Source organism: Macaca thibetana, chromosome 9, assembly GCF_024542745.1.
Source record: "Macaca thibetana thibetana isolate TM-01 chromosome 9, ASM2454274v1, whole genome shotgun sequence".
In the NCBI taxonomy this organism is placed as follows: domain Eukaryota; kingdom Metazoa; phylum Chordata; class Mammalia; order Primates; family Cercopithecidae; genus Macaca; species Macaca thibetana.
This window is the reverse complement of record NC_065586.1, coordinates 92,566,770-92,593,787: the sequence shown is the minus strand read 5'-3', so window position 1 is coordinate 92,593,787 and position 27,018 is coordinate 92,566,770. Positions and strand designations below refer to the sequence as shown.

The 27,018-nt window shown below is 40.0% G+C and overlaps 3 protein-coding genes across 6 annotated transcripts in view; 2 read left to right on the top strand and 1 right to left on the bottom strand.

The window, feature by feature from the left end:
* The window catches only part of PIK3AP1 (phosphoinositide-3-kinase adaptor protein 1), a 127,842-nt gene extending 125,174 nt beyond the window's left edge, over positions 1-2,668 (top strand). For all 4 annotated transcript variants that reach the window (XM_050802880.1, XM_050802882.1, XM_050802879.1 and 1 more), the window contains one exon: positions 271-2,668. In XM_050802880.1, the coding sequence (XP_050658837.1) occupies positions 271-328 (58 nt within the window). In that variant the 3' untranslated portion in view covers positions 329-2,668. The remainder of the gene's footprint in view (positions 1-270) is intronic.
* The window catches only part of PGAM1 (phosphoglycerate mutase 1), a 1,080,404-nt gene that overhangs the window by 877,747 nt on the left and 175,639 nt on the right, over positions 1-27,018 (bottom strand). The gene's annotated exons all lie outside the window — the stretch shown is intronic.
* TM9SF3 (transmembrane 9 superfamily member 3) overlaps positions 9,224-27,018 on the top strand; it is a 72,034-nt gene continuing 54,239 nt past the window's right edge. The window contains exons 1-2 of the mRNA XM_050802891.1: positions 9,224-9,527; positions 19,718-19,913. Of these exons, the coding sequence (XP_050658848.1) occupies positions 9,432-9,527; positions 19,718-19,913 (292 nt within the window). The 5' untranslated portion in view covers positions 9,224-9,431. The remainder of the gene's footprint in view (positions 9,528-19,717; positions 19,914-27,018) is intronic.

The following is a 27,018-nucleotide window of genomic DNA, read 5'->3' as shown; positions in this document are numbered from 1 at the left end:
CCTATCCTCTAGAGCTTAGAATGCAATGGGTCTGGATGGATCCTTGGAACTGGTATTTTTAAAAGCTCCACTGGTGTTTCTAATGTGCCGCCAGGATTGCAAGCCACAGCTAGCATGTGTGTCACTCAGACATTCATATGTGTGTCCTGTCTCATTAATTGAGGATTGTGTCCTTTGCATAGTATACCAAGTTTGCAACAAACTGTGCATTCCTAAGAACTATTTAATCAAATTAGTTTTTAAATAGAGTTGCTTTATCTTTCATTTCAGGCCTCCGACCAGGGAGACCTTACATCCTCCTCCACCTGTTCCACCCAGAGGACGCTGATTCCACCTCCTAAAACCTGCCTACTTCAGGACTTTTAAGATTCACAGTCTTCAGCCTGTTAATGATGTCTTCATGTTGAGTTTTACGGCATGACTGTTGACCTTAAGATCAGTCTCGTTGCTGACAATATTGCAGCCCTGCTGGTTTGGGCTTGCCTCGAAGACTTTATTAAGGCATGAAGAAGTGAAAAACTAAGGGCTTTATTCACCATCACCAAGTATATTGAACCATATACTTAAAAAGGATGAAGACTTAATTGAAATACTTACCTCTAATTTGCTATATCAGAAGCCTAAAAAGAATGATCATAAATGTACTTTACCAGTGATTTTACTGAAATGCACTTATATTAGTCTTTATGTATTTGCTAGTTCAGCCTCATTTCTACAAGAGGTTATAATGTAAGATTTGTAGTATTCAAGTAAGAAGATAAGTGACCTAATTTTAAAATAATTCTTCTACTTTTCTGTATATTCAGCAGGGTATTTAAGTGCTAGGGCTGGTCACACACAACAAATTGAAAAAGACTAGACAGTGATTAGTACAAACTCCTCTTATACAGAAGGCAAGTCTGAGGTTCCACAGAAGTCTGGAACCAAGACTACTCAGTTGGTTAAACAGTTAGTCTAGACTGGGCCTGCTCGTTCTAGGTCACCACACATTTTCTATCTCCAAATAGCCAGCTCCTCTCTCCCTCAAGAAATGCCCAGATGTAGAAATTCATCAGTGCCTACTGGTCTTGCAGAATTTTCCATCTTCCATATCTCCCAGGGATAAGACTACCAAATTTGTTTTCTTTTCAATTTGGGAATTTATACTTCACTATGGTTTCAACACAGTTATGTTTCCAGAGAACATCTAGAAGTGGTTGGAAACCAGAAGCTGGGGATTCCCAGGACCCCACTTAGTGCTCTGTTTCCTTTACAGGTTTTAGTTCTGGTCATAAAGAGAGAGAGGAGGACCTTTGACTTTTTCTTTGTTGTGGGTTCTGAGGAGGAAAAACAAACCTAAAATAGAAATACAGTCAACCTTTCAAATCCATGGGTTCTGTGTCCGTGGATTCAACCAACCTTGAATCAAAAATATTTGAAAAACAATCTACAAAGTTTCAAAAAGCAAAACTTGAATTTGCTGCATGCCAAGAACTATGCTGAATTCATGTAAATGAAGTCATGTGTAGGCATTGTATTAGATATTATAAGAAATCTAGAAATGATTTAAAGCATACAGGAGGATGTGTGTAGGTTATATGCAAATACTATGCCATTTTATATATGGGACTTGAGCATTTGTGGATTTTGATATTGGGGGATCCTGGAACCAATCTCCATGGATACCAAAGTACCACTGTAGTTATCTATTTTTTACATACTTATTATTACCATCATGCTTGGTAAATCCATTTTTGCATAGAATGTGGAGCCTTAACATATATCATGAATTTGGAGTCCCTGGCACATACATCTACCTTCAAATCGGAGGTCCTTAATGATGCCTAAACATACAGTAAAATTAGAATCAGAACTATTCCTTTAAAAAATATTCGAAATGTGTTTGTTTCCCATGGGGTTATTCTCTATCCCACACAAAATTTAAAAATCCACATTAATGATCCATTTAAGTACAGTTTTATTAGGTCCTTTTCTAATGATTAAAGGTTCTTTCTCAATTTCATTCCTCAGTCCTGCAAATAAGGACTCTTACTGAAGAGTACTGAAACAAGGACTCTTAACAGCTTCTGGAGTCTTGGGTTTTGTTTTTGTTTTTTGACATAAAATACACTATTGGCCATGTCCATCATGAGAGTGTTTATAGTAATTAATTATACTATAATTGCACAGGGCCTGGCACTTAGTAGCATTCTGCAAATGTTCCCTCAGTGGTCCTTTTACTCTCCTTGTCACTTATTTTGGAGAAATAGAGGCACGTGAGATAAGAAGAAGAAGAATTTTGATGTTGGTATGCTTGCCCTTACTGTTACTTATAGACAGGCTCCATCGTAGGCAAATTTGAATTTGATTAAAGTGATATTTTAAAAATAGGGCTGGGAAAAATATTCAGTAACTGTAAGCCCCCTTTTGGATAAAGTGACATTTTAAAAATAGGGCTGGGAAAAATATTCAGTAACTGTAAGCTCCCTTTTGGATGCCAAATTTAGAATTTTGTACATTCTCTTATGAACAAGCATTTAGATTGTAACATGGTAAAGCCTATTACCAGCCAATGTTGTTAGCATCTTTGTATGCACATCACTGTTTGTCCAATATATGAATATTTTGTTGCATTGTATTCTTATATAAAAATAAGTAGAAAACATAAAATTGAAATTGCTGATGAGAAGCCTGTGTCTCATGAATGTGATACACTTGAGACATGGATGGAACGGATCAGGAGTGCCGAGTCAAAAGCGGCAGAATCTTAAGCCCTCACTGGTGGTTCCTTTAACATCCAAGATGGTTGGTTATATGTAAAAGAAGAAAATGAAAGAATTTGGATGAAACACTGGGACTGTCTTATCAAAGAATGTCTATAATGATGAGGTGAAAATTTTCATTTTCCAGAAACAGAACTGCTCATTTATAACATAAATATATTCAACTTCCACATACTCAACACGTGTACACATTTTTAGGAATACATTATGTAACAAAACCATGGATTTCCAATGCAATGAGGATCAGAAACGACACTACAAGCTAGGGTTCAAAGAAACCATTTAAAAGTTTTCTACATATGCTTAGGCAGACAGCTCTGCTGCCACCATCCTTGCCCAAGATTTTACAAGCTGGCTCCATAGAAAGTGAAGCTGTTGGGTATATTCACCACCATTGCCTTTGCCCCTAAGGTAAGTTGGCCTCCAGTTCCTAGGCTAGCACTTTTATTTCATCTTATATTAAAACCTAGGAGCAGATAATCCAACTATATAAGCAACAAAGTATGAAGACTGAGAGACTATTTTCTTTTTTTTGAGACAGAGTTTTGCTCTTGTCACCCAGGCTGGAGTGCAGTGGTGCCATCTTGGCTTACTGCAATTTCCACCTCTCGGGTTCCAGTGATTCTCCTGCCTCAGCCTCCCGAGTAGCTGGAATTACAGGCACTTACCACCACGCCTAGCTAATTTTTCTATTTTTAGTAGAGACGGGGTTTCACCATGTTGGCCAGGCTGGTCTCGAACTCCTGACCTGAAGTGATCCACCCATCTCGGCATCCCAAAGTGCTGACATTACAGGCGTGAGCCACTGTGCCCAGCTGAAGACTGAGAGACTATGAACAAGAGGTTGGTGTTGTAATCTAATAATTTAACTGGACATATTTAATGATGTGAACAGTCTCTAATGCTCTGCCTTAATTACACAAAGTGGTAATGTATAGATGACTTCCATGAATATTTTTACAAGTTAAGCTAAGTTACACACTCCCTTTTAGCTTTGTTGTTACAAAAAAAAAAAAAAAAAAGGTTCTAGTCATTCCCATATCACTAGGATTTTTAGATCCCTATCCCATATGCCCCAGGAAGTAAGCTGGTTTTCTGTGTTCCTCCTTCAAAGAATAGTGTGTGGTTTTGCAGCTGGTTGGTGGAGGAAGCATTAGTAACAGATTTATTTCTGAGAAAGACAAGCAGTTAATTTGGATAATTCTGAAAAATTCTTCCTAAACATTAATCCTCAATTTTGAGGGTTTTTGTATAAATTTTGTATAAATATTTGCTTTGGTTTGATAAATTGTGCTCTGTTCATTTCCAAGCAAGTTATTAAGAACATAAAATGGTCTTCTTCATTCATTCCTGCTGGCCAGATACTGTGTTCACCAGGGTGGTGAGGGGATGAGTAGGAGGTTGAAAGATATATTCTGAATTCTGAGGCACAACTTGGAATTCATTTTCTCATAAAAATCATAAAAAATAGGTTCGTAGGTGTTCTGTGTGGGAAACACGCATGGGGAGAAGACACACACACAATACCTTTAAGGGTAAACAAGCTTTATCCCATGTAAATGGCAATGCAGATCTAAGCAAATGATATAATAAGCAAATTGCAATGGGAAGGGAGAAGGAAAAAGATATATGTATAATATACATACATATTTACACTCACCAGACTATGGAGGATTCACCACCAGATTGGGAAGCAACAGCCTGGGCTCCACAGTCAGCCACTCATCCATGTAGACAAGGAGAGGTCTCGAAGCTTTGGCGCAGTCTGGAACCCTAGCTGTTTTTGTAATGAGTTGTTTGGCATGAGGTCCAGTCATGAGGGCCCTTTGTGACTGGGCTCAAGGAACACAAAAAGGCCAACTTGTTTTTGTGGTTGTCTATTGTTTTTCAATAACTAACGTATAGGAAAAGATTGAAATAGAGATTTATCCGAAACAACACTGGATGAATGTCTCAAAGGGCTCACACAATCCGTTCTGGGACTTGGTGACCATTGTTTGTGTCCATGTTCAATTTAGTTCACATTTAATATTTAGGCTAGTCGCCAAAGCCCATTTAGGATAAACTTTGCTATCTCTGCAGTAAGAGTTAGCATGGTGTAGGGAAGAGAAGATTGTTTTGGAAGCCAGGAAACCTGGTTTTTTATTTTGGTGTGCTACTTACTTGACCAGTTCATATAACTTGACTACATTGTTCTATGTTTCATCACCTATGAAGTGGAGAGTTGTGTCTTTGGTAACAGTCTAGGTCCCTTCAACTCTGTTAAGTCTAAGTCTCAGAAAGAGGGTGTGGAATCGCTTTGTCGGAAGAAGCAGGGAGACAGCCTTAGTGGCGTCACCACCTAACTGGCAAGGCTCTTTTTATTATGTGGCACCTGCTGTTCTTTGCTCTGTCTCACTGTTATATCAGTTAAAGAACTGAGAGACAGTGAAAGAGGAACCACACAGAGAAACTAATGGCCTTAGTCGCTCTTCAGTCCAAGAACTAAATGTTCTCAGTAATGGCTTCCTAAAGAAAGAACTCAGAGCAATCATGAAGATCCGTGTCTAGAACATTACAGCTAGAACAGAAATGGTGGAGGTGGAAAATGGCAAATAGCAATAGATGAACTGTCCCCCACCCCCACCCTGCTGAAGTACATAACTGGCAAGACAAACATAACAAAGTGGAAGGAAGAAATAGAATTTCAAAGAAAAACTAGCTGATGATGGAAATCAGAAGATACCCTAACACTTTTTTGTTGTTGTTGTTGTTGTTGTTGAGACAGAGTCTGGCTCTGTCACCCAGGCTAGAATGCAGTGGCACAGTCAGCTCACTGCAACCTCCACCTCCTGGGTTCAAGCCATCTTCTTACCTCAGCCTCCTGAGGAGCTGGGACCATAGGCACATGCCACCATGCCCAGATAATTTTTTTTTATTTTTTGTAGAGATGGGGGTGAGTCACTCTGTTGCCCAGGTTGGTCTAGAACTCCTGAGCTCAAGCAGTCTGCCCGCCTTGGCCTCCCAAAGTACTGGGATTACAGGGGTGAGCCACTGTGCCCAGTCCCCATACCTAATACTTTTGATGATCATGTTTACCCAGAATGAAAATAAAAGACTGAAATTTTGGTTTTCTAGATTGCTTGCTGGTCATAAGCTCTTTAACCAAAATGGAGTCTTATTAGAACTACCATAGAGGCCGGGCGCGGTGGCTCAAGCCTGTAATCCCAGCATTTTGGGAGGCCGAGACGGGTGGATCACGAGGTCAGGAGATCGAGACCATCCTGGCTAACACGGTGAAACCCCGTCTCTACTAAAAAAAATACAAAAAACTAGCCGGGTGAGGTGGCGGACGCCTGTAGTCCCAGCTACTCGGGAGGCTGAGGCAGGAGAATGGCGTGAACCCGGGAGGCGGAGCTTGCAGTGAGCTGAGATCCGGCCACTGCACTCCAGCCTGGGCGACAGAGCGAGACTCCGTCTCAAAAAAAAAAAAAAAAAAAAAAAAGAACTACCATAGAAAGAGGCTGTATAGTCACTGGGGAGGTGGGGATCTCCTTTCACTGGCATTTTCCCCCCACCCCCCCGCCACTGCTGCCATCCTTTTTGGTGTCAGGGAATGAGGTCATTCATCTAGATGAAATAAGTGGTGACATAAGGTATGTCAATGTTTTTCACTCCCCAATTTAGTGAAACAACCCTAATTTTGATGGTGACCTGAGCCCTGTTTTGTCCTGTTGAGGTCATCAGGCTCCAAGGATCTTTGAAGCCACACTTCTTTTACTCTAATCAGTTACTTTATCTCCCTTTCCTTCTTTCCACACCTACTGTTGTCAGACTTGTATCACCTAATGCCATTTATCAGCATGATTCCCCTAGTACCTACCAGAGTTCCTGGTACATCGTAGATGCTCGATAAATCATCATTGAATTAATGGCTCTACCGGTTCTTCCATCCATTAAACTTTCCCAAATACACCTCTGAAATAGGGGTCTTTCCACTTCTCTCATTGCCCATTGCTTTTACTGCCTGTTGAAAATTTGCACAGCTGGTCACCTTTTGTGTTCCTTTTTGTACACTGTCATGCCTGTTCTCTGTTCTGTGTGTAAAGTTTCCTGGTTTTAATCTATCCTCCCCAAATGAATACTTTATACTTTTTCTTGTGTCCTCCCTACCTCTTAAGCATTCGCCAACACAGTCCTCCCCAAAATACCTGCCACATGCATACTACCTCAAATCTGTGGAGGGTGGTGATGGATACTTAAGAAACTACACATCCATCTTAATGTAGCACTTACATGGCTTGTTCTTCAATTGCCCATCATCACTTCATTCAAGAGCAGTGATTATTCATTCACAGAATTGACTGAGCTTTCACGATGAGCAAGTCACCCTGCTAGGTGCTTGGGAGGATATACAAAGATGTATAAGATGCCTCCTCTGATTTCTACAGCAATTACTAGTGTATGATTCATTCAGCAATTAATCATGTACTGCCTTGTGATGTTTCTTACACTATCTGGAAAGCATTCTTCAAATCCTGCTATGCTATTTGACTTTTCACTTGTTAATGTCTTCATTCATTCAGCAAAGAGTTGAATACATGTGACAAGCACTATCTCAGCAGCTGGGACAGATATAAAGACAAACAAATGATAGTCTCTGCAATCAAAAGGTCAGAATGCAGTATAGAAGAGGAAATGTGAATAATTACAACACAACACGCCAAATGCTACTGAAATCCTAAAGAAGGAATGCTCCATTTCCCAAGGGATCATGCAAGGTTTCACTGAGGAGGTGATCATCAGCTAGGTCTGAAAGGATAATATCGAAGGCACAAGGTGAAGCAGGGCATTCCAGATAAAGGGAGTATAAAGACCTAAGGCACAGAGGTGTAAAAATACATATGGGTGAAGGCAGAGCATAGAGACTGATGGAAGGTAAAGTTAGGGAAATAAATTAGGGATAAAATAGGCAAAAATTTGGACTTTATCCTTTGGCAGGGAACTTTTTATCTGATGACATAGTTAGCACATGCTCACTGTAAAAAGTAACTAAACATTTATAGGCATGTACAAAGTAGAAAGTTAACCACTGATAATGGTTTGTCATATTTCAGATTGTTTTCTGTGGGCAGGATAACATATTGCCATACAAAATGAAATTAAACTATTATTTTCTTCAACTTAAAAATTTAACAGTACCTCTTGGTTATCATTCCATGCCAGTACTTACCTATTTCAGTTTTTTAAAGTGGCTGTATAGTTGGTAAATCATTAGTCGCAAAAAGACCTATTATGGAGCCAGACTGAGTGGGTCTGGTCTTTCAGCAAGCCACTCAAGCTCTTTTTGCTTCAGTTACCTCATCTGTAACATGAACATTTTCACCGTATCTGCCGCATAGGGTTTCTGTGAGGATTTAATGAGCCAATATCATTCAGAATTGTGCCTGGCAGATGAAAACCTTGGTGGTGACTCCATGATTGATTTACCTAACATTCAAGAAGTGTTTTAAGCAAGGGAGTGTGCGATATAATCTGGTTTCTGTTTAGAAAGATCACTCTGGCACCTGTTGGGGATGATAAACAGGGGAGGAAGATCAGTCAGTGGTGGAGATCTCTTGGGAGACTCTTGCAGTACATAGTGATGTGGAAAATTGGTTGGTAATGGCAGAGGAAGGAGAGGAAAAATAAACTCTTTAACCACTTTTAAGAGACCAAATGCTAGAACTTGTTGATTGCTGATGGCAGAGAAGTCCTAGATTTTTGGCTTAGAGGACTATGTAAATGGTGGTGCCACATTTGTGTATTTTTTTTTAAAGATTTTTTTTGAGTCTCTACTACGGATCTGGCACTGTTCTAGGTACAGGAAATATGGAAACAGGCCCTCTCCTCCGAGGAGCTTACACTCCAAGAGGTATTTATGACAGGGAAGAGGAGACCCAGAAATAGTTAAGTAAACACACAAATGTACAAGAATGGCAAACTTAGCATTTCTTGATTGAATCGTAGGGGTCCAGTAAGTATTCAGTAACTTTAAAACACTTATCCAACGCTGTACGAGTTTAACTATATCTCCTAACGGTGATTACAGGAGCCCGTGATTCATTCACAGCGGCAGGAAAGGGTTATTTGATCTGATCCCTCAAGTTCCGAAGGCAGGAGGTCAGACGATCGGCCCCATTTGGCAGCCAGGGAAAGTTAAGCATTTTGGCCAAGGTTACACAACCCTAAACACGGGGACGCGGCCCGGACGCGGCTTCGGCTTTGCGTTCCAGGCCAGGCCACTGCGCCGGGGCCCAGCCTGCTCGGCGCCTGCCCGAGTGCTCGCCAGGCCGGTCGCTCCGCGGCTCCCAGGAGCCGGCGAGGAGCCGGCGCGCAGGCGGCGGTTGCAGGGCCCTCCCTCGGCCCGACGGCGGTGGCGGCCCCGCGTCGCGAGGCACTTCCGGCGCGTGCCGGGGTGGCCGGATGACGTGGCTGAGTCAGAGGAAGAGGCTGAGGAGGCACGCGGGGCGGGGGAGGCTCAGGAGCGGGCGGTGACGGTGACGGCGACGGCGGCGGCAGAGGAGGCAGCGGCTGGGCCCGGGCCCCGTGCGTCTGTCCGCGCCCCGTGGATGCGAATCGGCCGCAGCGGAGGCGGCGGCGGCGGAGGAGGAGTCGGTGGGCCGGCTCCGGGCCGGTGGGGCGCGGAGGATGAGGCCGCTGCCTGGCGCTCCAGGCGTGGCGGCGGCCGCCGCGCTGTTGCTGCTGTTGCTGCCACGGGCCCGGGCGGACGAGCACGAACACACGGTGAGGTGCCCCCGGCCAGTGCGGCCGTCCCGGGCTAGCTCCCCAGTTGCCCACCGAGGCAGGCCCCACGCAGCCTGGAAGGCCCGGCGGTCCGGTGAATCCCCGCGGCGTCCCGAGGACTCCTTCCGGTTGGGCCTGGCGGAGCAGGAACCTTGGGAGCGTGGAGCAGGCATTTCTGTGCGCTCCTGGGACAGGGCTCCGTTCCCGAGTGCCAGGGCTTCCTTCACCCGGCCTGCGCCTCAGTGGCGCCGCACCCCAGGGTCTCGGGGGTCCTGAGGCCGGGAAGGAGCCTGGGAAGGGTTGGAGTTCAGCCGCCGCGGGAGCGGGGCAACGGGCAGGCTGGGCTCGGGGCTTTTGCCCCCCAGGGAAGGAGACTGCCTTCTGGCTACTGAGGGCTGCGACGCGGAGGAAGATGGATGCATCGCGATTACCCGGCAGCCACTAACCAGGAAATATACTACACTTCATGGTCCTCTTTGGCTTTTTTCGCCCGCTTCTTCCCAGACCGGATTAAAACCCTGGGGTGGGGCCTCGTTAATAAACTTGAATTGAAGAGCAGTTTACACTTACTTATAAGTGTACCTAACCCACACACATTCAATTCCTAGGCCTTTCTTGTAACTTTCTCCTCACCTTCCAGCCCCCAAATGAGGCCCCCATCCGGATAGTGCATAACTAAGGCAGCTTCTGACAGTAAAGGGTCTTAATGTTTCCCAGTCTTCAGGTCAGGGCCAGGAACAGTCCCTTTTGCATTTGGCCTAAAGTTGATTGGCAGTTTATTTAATTGGCATTCTCACATCAAAGCGTGCATGTGAACGACTCTTCAAGTGGCTTTCACTTAGGGCTGTAACTCTGGTTTTCAGAATGGTAGACTTGAGTAAGGCAGGAAGGTCAGGTAAATTGAGAGTTTGCTTGACGAGTAATTGTTTTTTATACCTTTACCATTAATGATAGGAGTTTCCATGAGAGATTGTGTTTGACTAAGTAAGAAAGATCTGAGGGAGTCTTACGTCATTTCTGGAAAGTGAGGAAATGAAGCAGTCGTTCTTACATATTTAATGGACCCGATTTTATTTGTAATCAACAAAACTTTTCGCTGGACCCTTGGCTAGCTGGGCTCTTATTTTAGCTAATAAAAGCTCTAAACTTTTGGCTGTTCTACCTTCGGTCACAGCCAGAAACTTCTTACCTGTGTAGGTATATATTTCTTTAGGGACACAAATCTTGAATTGGTGACATGTTTTTGTGCTGTACTTGTGGTGTTTCACCTAAGATAATTTTGTTGGGAGGTTAAACAGCTTAAGACGATTTCCTTTTGTTTTCTTCTATCAGATAAGCTGTCTCAAAGTTTAAGAACTGCTATTGTTTCACATAGTAAACAGGGACCATGTATAGATTTGGGTCTTTGATTATTTTTAAATTTTCAATGGGCATCCATCCTTTTGTTTAATGATATTGTTACTAATATATTTCCAATTAAAAAAACACTTATGAAAAGTTACCGCCGGGCGCGGTGGCTCAAGCCTGTAATCCCAGCACTTTGGGAGGCCGAGACGGGCGGATCACTAGGTCAGGAGATCGAGACCATCCTGGCTAACACGGTGAAACCCCGTCTCTACTAAAAAATACAAAAAAAAAACTAGCCGGGCGAGGTGGCGGGCGCCTGTAGTCCCAGCTACTCAGGAGGCTGAGACAGGAGAATGGCCCGAACCCGGGAGGCGGAGCTTGCAGTGAGCTGAGATCCGGCCACTGCACTCCAGCCTGGGCGACAGAGCGAGACTCCGTCTCAAAAAAAAAAAAAAAAAAAAAAAAAAAAAAAAAAAAAAAAAGAAAAGTTACCATATGATACTCAGAATCTCAATGCGTAGTTCCATGATACAGGCATATAGGCTCGCAAGTGTACTGTATTCTACTTTTTAATCTTGTAATTATCTTGTGACTTATACTGCTATAAATAGGGAAACACAATTAAAATTTTAAAAATTGGATGTATATAAAGGCTTTAGAATAATTTACAAATTAAAAGTTTAATTTCAATGAAGTTTTATTGCTAGGACTATTTCAGTTTTTTATTCTAGTAATTGAATATAAGATATTTGATGAAAGGTTTTTGTTGACTGCCACAAAAGAGAATATGGCATATATGAGATGGTTGCTAGACAAAAAGTTTAGAATCCATATTACTTCACGTCTGTATTGAACTGCTCTTACTTGGTTACCCATTATTAAAATGTTATTTATTTATTTTTGAGACAGAGTCCCACTTTGTTGCCCAGGCTGGAGTGTAGTGGCACTGTCTCACCTCACTGCAACCTCAGCCTCACCGGCTCAAGCGATTCTTGTGCCTCATCCAAGTAGCTGGGATTACAGGCATGCGCCACCACACCTGGCTAATTTTTGTATTTTTAGTAGAAAGGGGGTTTTGCCATGTTGACCCGGCTGGTCTTGAACTCAAACGACTGGCCTCAAATGATCTGCCTGCCTTGGCCCCCCAAAGTGCTGGGATTACAGGCGTGAGCCACTGCGCCTGGCTAAATACATATTTTAAAAAGCAAAAAAAAAAAAAAGTTATAGGAAGAATAGCATTTAAAAATAAGCATAAAATTCAAATGTGTCATTTATATTATTTTTCATTATTAGCCAAAATCTTTTGCTTTTTCTAAGTTTCTTGAAAATATTTCTCAAAAACTAGGCATTCATCTTAGCCAGATAACAGTACTGAAAAAGCTATATGGTCAAGTAAGTTTTATTTTTTTATTTTTATTTTTCTATCAAAGAAGCAAAAGTAGCTAGTAAAGAGAGAATAATACTAAAGGAAGAGGAGACATTGGTATGGGCAGGTTGCTAAGTAGGTGTTTAGTAAATACATGTATAATTGAATTATCAAAGACTAACTTTTAGAAACTAAAGCTGGCCTTTAAATTAATTGCCTGTAAAGATTGTTTCCAGATAAAGATAATAGCTAGGATGTCTTTTGTAGCAAAATGGGCTATACACTGTTATTTTTATTTTTATTTTTTTTAAGAGGCATAGTTTTGCTCTTGTCATCCAGGCTGGAGTGCAGTGGCACAATGTCCGCTCACTGCTATCTCTGCCTCCTGGGTTCAAGCAGTTCTCCTACCTCAGCCTCCCTAGTAGCTGGTATTACAGGTGCACACCACCATGCCTGGCTAATTTTTGTATTTTTAGTAGAGACGAGGTTTCACCATGTTGGCCAGGCTGGTCTTGAACTCCTGACCTCAGGTGATCTGCCTGCCTCAGCCTCCCAAAGTGCTGGGATTACAGGCATGAGCGTGAGAAGTCATCTATTAATAACCTATGAGGTGAGTAATATGCTCTTTTTTTTTTTTTTTTTTTTTTTTTTTTGAGATGGAGTCTCACGCTGTTGCCCAGGCTGGAGTGCAGTGGCGCGATCTCGGCTCACTGCAAGCTCCGCCTCCTGGGTTCACGCCATTCTCCTGCTTCAGCCTCCTGAGTAGCTAGGACTACAGGCGTCCGCCACCGCGCCCGGCTAATTTTTTGTATTTTTAGTAGCGACGGGGTTTCACTGTGGTCTCGATCTCCTGACCTTGTGATCCGCCCGCCTCGGCCTCCCAAAGTGCTGGGATTACAGGCTTGAGCCACCGCGCCCGGCCCAATATGCTCATTTTATAGATGAGGAAAGTGAATCTAGAGAGGTGAGGTCACCTGCAGATAACACACATCTGGTGGGGGTAGAGGTGGGATTTGAACTTAGGCATTCGGAGTTGATAGTCTTCTACACTGTAAGCCGCCATATGCTCTACTCCCCTTTATCCTAAAAATAAGACAGTAAAGCTCAATTAGGTATTGAGCGGTTCTCTGTATTGATTTTTAAGTTCTTAAATGCTGGGATAAGTGTGGCTCCATAATGAGTTGTTTCTGAGCTGTTTGGGTTAGCATTAAGGAGCAATAGGGTTGACTTCATGGGCACGTGCCCTGAATAGTCACACAAGACTGTGGGAGAGCTTGTTTTCATGCTGTCCTGTAACATCTCGAAGTTTTAAATTTTTGAACAAGGGGCTCTGTATTTTTATTCTGTACTGGGTCCCACAAATTATATAGCTTGTCCTAAGAGGAGGCAATACCTTATGTCCGTTCCCCAAAGCCCCTGATTTCCCTTACTGTACCTACTGAATTAGGATTCAGGTGGCCATCTGACCCATATGCTATTTTTTTCTTTTCTTTTTTCTTTCTTTCTTTTTTTTTTTTTTTGAGACGGTGTTTCACTCTTGTTGCTCAGGCTGGAGTGCAATGGCATGATCTTGGCTCACTGCAACCTCTGCCTCCTGGGTTCAAGCAGTTCTCCTGTCTCAGCCTCCTGGGTAGCTGGGATTACAGGCATGTGCCACCGTGTCCAGCTAATTTTGTATTTTTTTAGTAGAGACAGGAGTTCCCCATCTTGGTCAGGCTGGTCTCGAACTCCTGACCTCAGGTGATCCGCCCTCCTTGGCCTCCCAAAGTGTTGGAATTACAGGCTTGAGCCACTGTGCCTGGCCCTATGGTGTATATATACATATTTTTTATGTGCTTATTTATCCAAAGTTCTTTTAATAGTCTCTGAAGAGTGTTGAAAAGGAAATGTGCTATTGATTTAATAGAGGCTGTATGTACATATCTAGAATATGTAAGAATGTGTTCCTTTTAATTTTTAAAAGTTGAATTATATATGCATTACAGACATGTTTTTTGAAATGAAAATTAACACTTTTGTGGAAGACAGCCTTTTAATAAGTGATTGAAGGGATATAGGCTTCTTTATAGAGTCAGTGAAAGGTGTGTTTATGCTTATTTGGTTTTCTGAAACTCAAAGCACTTGGAAGCATCTAGAGTTAGATTACTATGTCTCCTAAGATTCTGAAGGGCTGCATTAAAAACGATTTCAGATTGAGAATCATAGAATTTTAGAACTAAAAAGACTCGATAATTTAATCCAAAACTCCTCATTTTCCTAATGGCCTGTACAGGTTCAGAGACTTGCTCAAGGCCACAGAAACAATCAGAGCTTCCTGATCTCTAGTCTTGCCTTTTCTACCTGTCTTGTATGTATAATTCCATAGTTTTAATATGTAAAGATGTTAGCACCAAAAACCCAGTACTTAGGGGTGCAGGAATCTTAGAACATTTTATGGTTTGCACTGTAGCCTTGAATTTTTATGGGTTCTGTTTCCTTAACAAGATCACAAAGTCAGTTTTTTTTTTTTTGGTCTGTTACATACACACAAGCACTGTGCTTGGCACAAGTGGTATTTGATCAGTGTTTGTTGAATGACTTGAATAATTAGGGAGCTACTAGTGACAAGGATGTGCAATGTGGAAGCACAATGAACAAACTCAGGCCATTATTCATTTAAGATGCATTGTCTCCTGTTTCGATTTGGGGGTCCTACCTAGGCTAAAATTCCCTATTTCTCTGTGGCCCAGTATACTGGTAATCTTGAGACTTCTAATGTTGGACAGACTGAATGCCTGCCAGAATCCTTTACTCAGCCTCTGCCTCATAAATACTTTGTATTATATCACTAAGTGAGTTCAGAAATGTTTTGTTTGATTTACTTTGGCAAATGGCAACCTTTTGTCTTTGTCTCTGTTGGGAGTATATGAACTCTTGAAACTTACTGAAAATTTGTAAAGAGTATAAGCTGTTTACTGTAAGTGCTTTTGTGAGTTATCTAATGTAGATTGTTAAATACCAAAGTTCGTTGTCCTATTTTCAGCTCTACTCAATGATAGACTGAAAGTTTATTTAGGTACAAAGCTATTTTTGAGAGAGAGTAGTTATCTCAAGAGGCTATTCAAAAAAATACATTTCTAATTTATTTGTATTAGAATTCCGATGTGTGTTTTAATAATTAAAAGGCTTTGAAATTATGATTTCTGGAACATTTATTTTGAAGTAAACACACATATTTTTCTCCTTTGTATGAAAAGGAAGGATAGCATTTTGGTGCTTGTTCTGAACCCTCAGTCCTTTGCCCATCTATATAAATTGTGATTTCTTATTCAGATTTCACATGACTACATCAGCAATATTATCTTCTAAAGCGTTTCTCCTGAGAATAATTAATTCGTGACCTCTGTCAAGGAGGAAAACTTTGGTAACCCCCAACACATAAACAGTATTTAAATAAGAGGGGCCCAACATTGGTGACTTCTTGAGAATAAAGGTCATTCCTTTTGAGATTAGAGTGCAAATAATTTCTTAGAAGGTGGTTTTTTTTTCCCCCCCCAGGCAGATTAAAGGCTCATGTGGAAAAGTTACTCGGTATTCAGGACTGCCTTTAGTTGCTTTGTACACCTGCACTGCTTTCATATTTCCTTGATTTAGTTTTTTGCTCTTTAATGAATGAAGCTGACTAGGGATTAGCAAAAATACTGACCTTTTAAACTTGATGCTGATTAATTTGGACAAATTATTTAACATCTCTGTTCTTTAGTTTTGTTTTTGTTTTTAGTCTGTAAAATGGGGAAATAATAGGACCTATTTTATAGAATGTTGAGATGATTATTTAAATGTTCATGTAAAGACCTTAGAACTATACCTAGCTCACAGTATGTATTTATTGTTAGCTAGTGATGTTATTTTTACAAAAATGGTGAGATCATGTCATGTTAGGGTTTGGTGAATTAAGGCTTTACCTGAGGATTTGAAAAAGGAGGATTTGAGCAGTTCGGAAGGGTTAGTAGAATTTGGCTAAGTGGAGAAAAGGAGGGCATTCTAAATTTGGGGGAATGACGAAAGAAGATGAAGCAGAAAAGGGGAGGAAGGCAATATCATAAACCGTTTTGGCCAGCGCGGACGACTTAAGTGTAGCAGTGAGATTCTTCTGAGAGCTGGAAAGTAAGTAGGTGAAGAATGCCGGTAGCCTGAATTGGCCTTTTCTTACTTGGCCATTTCCCAGGGAAGCCTCAGATGGAAGGGATTATTATCCAGTTTAGGGATTCCCAGATTCACTGCTGTGCTTCTGTGACTCCACCCCCCACCTTCTTCTGGGCCTGGCACTCCCTTGCCACAGACTGTGGAGCTCAGGGGCTTTGTCAGAGCTTTAGGGAAAGGAAAGGTTTTTATTTGTTTTGTTTTCTCCTTCAGATGTTGTGTGAAGTCTTTTGGTATTTTTTAATTTCAAAATATTTTAAAACATTTTCTCTTGAGAAAGAACTCTTGATCTTGTCTTGGAAGCACTTATTCACAGGGACAATCAAGGGCTGCAATGAAAAGTAAACATTTTATGTTCATTGTATTAAACCACAGTCTGCATAATAAGGAGCAAAATAAAAGAAAAAAAGCATTATTTTTGCCTTGCTATTCACCCTGAACTCTCAATATGTGTATTTCTAATTACTATTTCAGTCCTTTTCCCAGAAAGAATCTTATACTGCAGAATGGTGTTAAGTTTTGTTACAGTGCTGGCATCACATCGTAACTCTACCATTCTGTTGAGGGTTCCTGAATGTTTAAAATGAGTGACTTCGGAATATTTGGCTTAACTTTGACTGAGATCCTTAAATTATTTTAGTCCTTATGTTTTAATTTGTATAAAATAAATGGATGCCCTATTTTTAAAGGTATTTATTTTCAAAGATTTTGTCTATTTTTAAAGGAAAAGTTTTGGAATTTATAGGAAAAGTATTTTTGTGCTTATTTTCACAAGTTACATTTATAACATTTCTGCAGACTCAGCAGGATTAATGGCAAGGTGCTCTTTAATAGGTCGTCTCATTCAGCATTCTGCTCTTAAATAGATGAATTATGTTACCTCCCCTTATTTTTCTGGAAAGGTAACTCTTACAGTCAGTGTACATATCATTTCACATCCTTCAAACTTCTTTTACCAAGTTGCCAATGAACTTTACATTTCAGTATTTCTTCAGTGTTTTCCCGTCATATTTATTAAATATCTATTTGCCTTGGTGGATAAGTTCTTTTTGTGAGACAGAGTCTCACTCTGTCACCCAGACTGGAGTGCAGTGGCACAATCTCAGCTCACTGCAACCTCTGCCTCCTGGGTTCAAGTGATTCTCCTGCCTCAGCCTCCCAAGTAGCTGGGATTACAGGCATGTGCCACTACACCCTGCTGATATTTGTGTGTTTATTAGAGACGGGGTTTTACCATGTTGGCCAGCCTGGTCTCAAACTCCTGACCTTAAGTGATCTGCCGGCCTCGGTGTCCCAAGGTGCTGGGATTACAGGTGTGAGTCACCACACCTGGCCATGAACAAGTTTTAATTCTAATATCAACTCTTGTTAGTTGGTAGTGGTTGGTTTAGAGCACTGTTTTGAGAACTCTGAGGCGGTATCTACGTTCAGCAGAAAGGAGTTAACTTTTTGATTAGTGCTGTGTGGCCATGAGCATTGGATGGAAGAGTGGGGGCTTACATAAATTTGTCAGTCTCCCCAGACAAAAAGAATAGTAATGAATGCGGATATACAGATAACGTTAACATTTAGACCTTTGATTCATTACTTCCTACATGAAGATTATCTAGTTTTTCTGAACTCCCTTGAAACAGCTTATGATTTTCCAAATTGTTATTCGTCCTGACCTTCTCTGCCAAAGTGAATTTAATCATTCCTTTATTGTTGCCCTTTAGTACCTTAATTATAATACTTATTTTTTCTTTGTTAATCATTTACTTGTCTGATTCCACTGTGGATTATGAACTTCTTAAGGAAACGACAGTATTTTATTTACTTTTATATTTTTAATACCTAATGCTGTGCTCGGTACCTGTCACATATGTATTCAAAAGGTGAGATCATTTGTTATTTCCTTAATGATCTGGCTGTTGTCTTATATGAACAGTGAGGCATTTATGTTTGAAAATAACATGACTAGGTCTAAGTCTTAGGGTGGTAGTCGTGTGAATCAAAAGAAAAAGGCAGATGTTTTGGATAAGAACATGTAAGTTAAATGTTTTTGGGTTCCCTGGAGTGCAGAGAGATTTGGGGTTTGAGTCTCCATGTCTGAGAGAATGGTAGTACCATTAGAAAAATGAAGCTGAGGAAAGTGGATTTGGGTAGATAAGTTTGGTTTTGGAGATGTTAGGTTTTGATTGAAAATGTTTGTTAACTAGTTTTAGATGGAGGACTGGAGATAAGAATTTCATAGTAGGCCAGTTGGATAGCTTCTTCTATTATATGCTCCATAGCAACCTACCTTATTGTTTAATGCCCATCTTTCCCCCAGAAGGGCAGGGAACACATCTTGTTCAAAGCTGTATCCTCAGTTATAAACACAGTTGCTTCACATGCTAAGCACTTAGTAAATAATTGTTTAGTAAATTAATGTCTGCACTATTAGTTGATTTAAATGCATCCAGTGTTGTCTTTAATTTATATTGCTACTTAGAATTATTAGTTTTAAAATTACTATGGGAATCACTTTCTATAGAATCATTGGAACTTTAATCTTGTAGAGATCTTAGAAATCTTTGACAGGCCTTCCACTTGTACCTTGGAACTACCCAAAGTCATTATTGACCACACTTCAGATTTAGCTATGTGTAGTATTCACTGATATGTAGTTCCATAATTACTTATTCAAAGAAATATGCATATAGTGCATGTCTTTCAGGCTGCTAACAAGATAGAATATTGGCTTGAATGGACTTGTGGAGGTTCTGTAGTAGTAGTCTTCTTCCTTGTGTTTGGTCATTTCTGTCCTCTGTAGTACTTTGACCAGTGGCTGTGTGAAAGTCTCACACGGAAATGAAATTTTATTTATGCTTGCTGGCAATGTTAGTTTTTGTTTTTTAATTTATTGATTAACATGAGGTTCTGGATAAACTATTGATTTTGTTTCCTCCTTCTTTGTCCATGTTAGCATGGTGAATCATGCTGGTTGCAGGTTTGCCATTATTTGATAGTATAAATGTAAATAATAGACGTACTCTCATGAGCTATTGGACTTAGTTTACACACTCTTTTCTATAAAACAAGTTTGGAAAAGATGTATCTTCCCGAGACTACCATCAGAGGATATAATTTTAAAATTCACAAAGTTTCATTTTTAAGATGTGGACATTCATCATCAGATTAAGCTTCCAGTATTTTATTTTATAGCTTCCTGAACAGAGATGATGCACTTTTGTTTAGCACTCATAACAAATATTCCCTTAATTTGAATTAGTTTTTTTTTTTTTTTTTAATTCGTTTGCTTTTCTTGTTTCAGTATCAAGATAAAGAGGAAGTTGTCTTATGGATGAATACTGTTGGGCCATACCATAATCGTCAAGAAACATATAAGTACTTTTCACTTCCATTCTGTGTGGGGTCAAAAAAAAGTATCAGCCATTACCATGAAACTCTGGGAGAAGCACTTCAAGGAGTTGAATTGGAATTTAGTGGTCTGGATATTAAATTTAAAGGTAAGTAAACCTTAATAGTCCTTACAATGCAATTCGGACTGTATAAGGGTTTCTTAATTTTGGCACTATTGATACTGGGGTTGGATAATTCTTTGTTGTATGGAGCTGTTATGTACATTGTAGGAAGTTTAGCAGAGTCCCTGGCCTTACCCCCCAGATGCCAGTAGCACCTTCCAGTTGTGAAAACCAAAAACGTCACCACACATTGCTAGTTGCCATCAGTTGAGAACCACTACTTTAGACTCTAATGTATGTTTTAATCTGTAAATGAAGTGTATTGCATTTAGGAAAGTATATTAGTAATTAACAAAGATTTCCTTTGAATATTTATAAGATAATAAAATAGATAATTGTTAATAAAATTGTATTTCCTTAACATATTTCCTTCTGAAAAGTGTTCTCTAGTAAATCCCCTATTGATTAGACACATGTGGCCTGGGAAGACCTTCATAGGTATTTAACAAACTAATTTCTGGAGGTCTGAGGCTTTAATGGGATGCGTGGATACTTAAAATTCTTGTGTAAAGTCTCAAATTCAAACTTGTACCATAGGCTTAGCATGTATTATTTATCAGCGTTGTATTAATTTATCCTGTTAATACCTATAGGATATTTAAATTTTAAGTCAAAGACTTGTTAAATTTGGGGAAAAAACTTCACCTTATCTAGTTATGCGGGTATCCATTTGTCAGGTCCTTTGAGTGTGTTTATACTTTTCATTTTTTTTCTGTGAAGTTTGTCAGAGAGTATATTTCCTGCAGAGGCATTTTTAGAATGGTGATCAGAAGCTTGAGTAATTTAATTTTTGCAGGATCTTTGATTAGGTGTCTTGGTTTTTGAATACATCATGGATCCTGTAAACAGGAGCTTTGGATTTTAGTCCCCCCCCCCCTCCTTTTTTTTTGGTGCTGTATTCATTTTAGTAAAATTGTTTACTGCAGTTTTGACTTCATTGTCTCCGTGTGTAAGATGAATAGTAACTGACTTCTGGTATTTTTAGTTCTAAAGATGTTATTATTTTAGTACTTTGGGGAAAAGAATGACAATGAGATTTTAAAGATAACGTTACTTTAATTTCGATTTGTTAAATTTTATTCTTGTTTTTAAAATTGTTCAGTTATTGTTGAAAAGTATACTATATATATTTACATTCTCCCCCTCCCCTAATCCCCTCTTTATAGTCTTTGGGGCTTAATTATAAAATTAAGTTGTAAATTTAAACCACAGTCGCATGGCCTATAATTTTATGAATCACTGTAAACATACCTTTGAGGCTTGTGTTTTAATTTAATTAGATAATTTAAGTATTTAGTCACAAGTAACGAGAAAACAAACTAGAAAATGTGATCTTTGAGATTTCGTCTATATGTAATCATCTGCTCTTTTTCCGTATTTGGTGTACATTTCTAGTTTATTAAAGAGGAACCAACAAGAGAGAATAGGCAGAACTCCTGAATCCTCCTTTGCTACTGTGTACAGATTTCATTAGTTTTTGAGATCCTCACCCATATTTACTAAAGAGTACTTACTCAGCAACTATTTTTTTTTTTTTAAATACTTTAAGTTCTGGGGTACTTGTGCAGAATGTATAGTTTTGTTACACAGGTATACACGTGCCATGGTGGTTTGCTGCACCCATCAACCCGTCACCTACATTAGGTATTTCTCCTAATGCTATCCCTCCCCTACCCCCCAACCCCCTGACAGGGCCTGGTGTGTGATGTTCCACTCCCTGTGTCCATGTGTTCTCATTGTTCAGCTCCCATTTATGAGTGAGAACATGAGGTGTTTGGTTTTCTGTTCTTGTGTTAGTTTGCTGAGAATGATGATTTCCAGCTTCATCCATGTCCCTGCAAAGGATATGAACTCAGCTTTTTTTATGGCTGCATAGTATTCCATGGTGTATATGTGCCACATTTTCTATCTGTTCTATCATTGATGGACATTTGGGTTGGTTCCAAGTCTTTACTATTGTGAATAGTGCTGCAGTAAACATGTGTGCATGTGTCTTTATAGTAGAATGATTTATAATTTTTTGGGTATATGCTCAGTAATGGGATTGCTGGGTCAAATGGTATTTCTAGGTCTGTATCCTTGAGGAATTGCCACAGTGTCTTCCACAATGGTTGAACTAATTTACACTCCCACCAGTAGTGTAAAAGCGTTCCTGTTTCTCCCATCCTCTCCAGCATCTGTTGTTCCTGACTTTTTAATGATTGCCATTCTAACTGGTATGAGGTGGTATCTTGTGGTTTTGATTCGCATTTCTCTAATGACCAGTGATGATGAGCTTTTTTTCGTATGTTCGTTGGCCACATAAATGTCTTCTTTTGAGAAGCGTCTGTTCATATCCTTTGCTCACTTTTTGATGGGGTTGATTTTTTTCTTGTAAATTTGTTTAAGTTCTTTTTAGATTCTGGATATTAGCCCTTGTTAGATGGGTAGATTGCAAAAATTTTCTCCCATTCTGTAGGTTGCCTGTTCGCTTTGATGATAGTTTCTTTTGCTGTGCAGAAGCTCTTTAGTTTAAGTAGATCCTATTTGTCTATTTTGAGTTTTGTTGCCATTGCTTTTGATGTTTTAGACATTAAGTCTGCCCATGCCTATGTCCTGAATGGTATTGCCTAGGTTGTCTGTTAGAATTTTTATGATTTTAGGTCTTACGTTTAAGTCTTTAATCCATCTTGAGTTAATTTTTTCATAAGGTGTAAGGAAGGGGTCCAGTTTCAGTTTTCTGCACATGGCTAGCCAGTTTTCCCAGCACTATTTATTAAGTAGGGAATCCTCTCCCCATTTCTTGTTTTTGTCAGGTTTGTCAAAGATCAGATGGTTGTAGATGTGTGGTGTTATTTCTGAGGCCTCTGTTCTTTTCCATTGGTCTATATATCTGTTTTGGTACCAGTACCTTATTTGGCAATCTTAAACCCCCTTTTATTAGTTCCTAGAGGCTGAGATGGAGGGATTATTTAAATAGAAGAAGATTGTTTTCATGGATAAAGAAGTGGGACTTATTTTCTTTTCAGACTAAGCTAAGCACCTTTAGATTAAAAAAAGAAGAGCTAGCCAAGTGTTATTCCCTGAGAGTTGGTGATTCCTAGGGGTCTTACCAAGTTTCCACGTCCAGCCTGGATATGCTGCTAAAGAAGCTGTTAAATTAAGTGCCCGGATGAAATAGTAAATGCTAATTAGATTTATCTTCTCCCTCTATTGTAGCTCTTTGCTTGCTATGTTCAAAGATAAAGTCAGTCATGCTTTGAAAAGTGTTGTAGGTTGTTACATAGCCACACATTTAAAAATAGGATGCACCTTAGAGATTGTGTCATCCAATTCCCTCTCCCAGAAGCCCAGAGGTAAAAATGATTTATCCATGGTGTATCGTAGCATACTAGTAATAGAAACTGGGACATTATGCCTCTTGTGAACTATAGAAATATTTACCATATATTCTTAATCTTTCATCTCTTAAATATTTGACTTTTAAAGATTCTTCTGAAGGCATATTCAAATAAAACAAAATTTTGGGAATGTGAAACCAGAGAAAACTATATGTACACATACATACATGTTTATGCATACACACACATCTTTTTTTAACCTAGTGGATTGTGTCAGGCTCCATGGATTGGTATCGTTTTGTAAAATGAAGATTACTAAAGAGACTATTTAAAGGAACTAATGTTAGTGTAATACAGGATGCCTCTCACTTAAGATTTTATATACAACTTTTTCTTGCTAATAATCTTGGCCGGGCGCAGTGGCTCAAGCCTGTAATCCCAGCACTTTGGGAGGCCGAGACGGGCGGATCACGAGGTCAGGATATCGAGACCATCCTGGCTAACACGGTGAAACCCTGTCTCTACTAAAAAATACAAAAAACTAGCCGGGCGAGGTGGCGGGCGTCTGTAGTCCCAGCTACTTGGGAGGCTGAGGCAGGAGAATGGCGTGAACCCAGGAGGCGGAGGTTGCAGTGAGCTGAGATCCGGCCACTGCACTCCAGCCTGGGCGACAGAGCGAGACTCCGTCTCCAAAAAAAAAAAAAAAAAAAAAATCTTATATTCTAGCACTAGACAAAAATGCTAAATTGAGACCATTTTAAGAAAATGCATTAAATATAGAAGGACTGACTTAGGTTAGGCCTCCTTGAACCTGGGTTGAATTCAGTACCCTCCAGTTTTAGAGGGTACCTCTTGGAATCTTGCCATCATAGTGTGGAAAGAAGATGTGCTTTGGGGTCAGAGAGACTTGATGCATCCAGCTCTGCCTCTGCTTACCTGTGTGGTCATGGGCAAATTATTCAACCTCTTTGGTCTCATATTGCTTATCTGTGAAGTGTGGGAAATAATACGTATTTGATAGAGGTGTCAGGTTTAAATGAGAATGCATATAAAGCATTTATCAAAGTTCCTGGTATATAGTTTATATTCAAAAAGTGGTAATTAGGAATACTAATAGCACATAGTATGGGTCTGTAACTCCAACTTGATTTTGTATTTGTGATTATGAAATGTTAGTTTATTGATTATAGACTTTGATTTATCCCCAAGCTGCTGCACTAGCCTATTATAATAGCAATCTTGTTCACCACTGCACCCTTAGCTATTAAGACATAGTATGCTTTTAATAAATTGTCTAGCACCCAGACGGATTGTGCCTACTTGTTGTTATGATAATTGGTTCATTATGAACATTAGATGATCTGGAATAGTAATTCTTAACCAGAAGAGATCACCACCCACCCGTCCTGCCCCTTCCCCCGTTTGAGAATTCCTGCAGTATAACGAAAGGTGTTAATTGTGGAAAAGTCAGTGACTTCTACAGGGCTCCTTCCTTCTGTTTATTTTATTGATCTTCTCTTGAACTTTTTTCTTCCTTGAATTTCCCAACTTAACAGAGGGCTGAAATTATTTTACAAGTATTTTTTCTTTAGAGTTAATTGGTAAGTTGAGAGTACTGCAGATATGAAGAGATGCCAAGGGCTGTTTAGAGCCTTATATATTTTTAGTTCAGTGATTCTCAATCTTGGTTGTTCTTATCTTCACTATGCAGTATTTCCCTCCAGATACCTGCCTGGGGAATATAGGCCAAGGGGTGAGAAAAAGGGATTGGGGGGATGGCAGGTTTATTTATTCAGCCTGAAGATGTTTACTTTAGGTAATCCCTCATGCTGTTTTCAGTCCCTGGCTTCTGCTGTTCCTGCTGTCCCTGATTCTGGAACCCCTCTGGTTTAAGTTCTCTAGAGAAAGGTGCCACTGGCCTACTACAGGGATACGTTGAGGGTACAGTATGTGTCTAGCTGTACGAAGGGTAGAGGAGGGGACTTAGCTATCCAACCCGTCTGTGTACATATTTAATATTTTAATACAGTTCCCTTTGTGTTCAGTCCTACATCTGTCCCCCTAGCTTCTATAGTGCCTCCAAGTCCTGAGTGTCTCTTGGGTTCTGTGACACCAGTTCCCTCCCTTACAAGCATCACTCTCCTGTTATGTTTTCTCCTGCTTTATTAGTAGTTTGTCATCTTACAACTGTTTTCCATTTCCTAAAAAATGTGTTAAAATCTTTTTCCCATGGCCAGGTGCGGTGGCTCACGCCTGTAATCCCAGCACTTTGGGAGGCCAAGGCAGGTGGATCACTTGAGGTCAGGAGTTCGAGACCAACTTGGCCAACATGCTGAAACCCTGTCTCTACCAAAAAAATACAAAAATTAGCCGAGGGTGGTGGCAGGCATCTGTAGTAATCCCAGCTACTCGGGAAGCTGAGGCAGGAGAATTGCTTGAATCCGGGAGGCAGAGGTTGCAGTGAGCCAAGATTGTACCACTGCACTCCAGCCTGTGCGACAAGAGCAAAACTCCATCTCAAAAAATATATATATATATATTTTAAAAAATATATATTTTGTATATATATATACACATTATATATATGTATTTTTTATATATATATATATGTTTTTTTTTCCCCACTGTCTTCTCTTCTTTTCGTCTTTGTGGACTTAACATCCTTTTTATTCCTTCACTGACATTTTAATGTGTTTTAGGAGAGAGAAGAAACATACTTGTGGTTAAATCTGCCTTGTTTGTAAGTGGAAGTCTGGGAACTTGGTGCAATGTTTTGTCCTGTTGGTTTCAACCAAAGTGTTTTAGCCAGACCAAATAATTTGAATCTGAAATTTGTCAGTTCTTATTACTGATTTCTTATACCTTGTACTAACTGCAGATTTGATAAATATGGGCATCTCTGTTTTTTGTTTTTTAAAGGAATGTGTATGCATATATATTTCTCTGATTTTAACAGTGATACAAGTTCAAATACACAATTTAGTGACTACAGGAAAATATAAACTGGCTATAATTACCATTAACATTTTGTTGTATTTTCGTCAGTCCTTCTGTGTTTCTGTTTATCCACATTGTTTTAAATATGTGAACGTTGAGTTCATTATATATATAATTTTTGTAAAGTTTATTTAACAAATCCTTATATAGTGCTTATTATGTGCCAGACAGTGTTTTAAGCACATTCTAATTCATTTAGTAAGTGATATATAGTTTTTGTTTGCTTTTGTTCTCTTGACATTTTATGAGCTTGTCCCCATATTGTTAATTACTCTTTTAAAAAATATGGCTACATAGTGTTGTGTAACTTGGATACTGTGATTTTTTTCCACCCATTTTCTTTCTTTCTTTCTTTTGTTTTTGAGAGTCTTGCTGTGTCACAAGGCTGGAGTGCAGTGCAGTGGTGCGATCTTGGCTCATTGCAACCTCTGACTCCCTGGTTCAAGCAATTCTCCTGCCTCAGCCTCCCGAGTAGCTGGGATTACAGGCTTGCGCCACCATGCCTGGCTAATTTTTGTGTTTTTAATAGAGACGGGGTTTCACCATGTTGGCCAGGATAGTCTCGATCTCCTGACCTCGTAATCCACCTGCCTCAGCCTCCCAAAGTGCTGGGATTACAGGTGTGAGCCACCGTGCCCAGCCTTTTCTCCCATTTTCTAGTTGTATGATATTTTGATCCTTCCTTCCATCCTTCTTTGGTTTTCTTTCTCTGCTGTTGCATGTAAGTATTTCAGTACATCTCTGAATCTGTTATTAGGATGAATTCTTAGAAG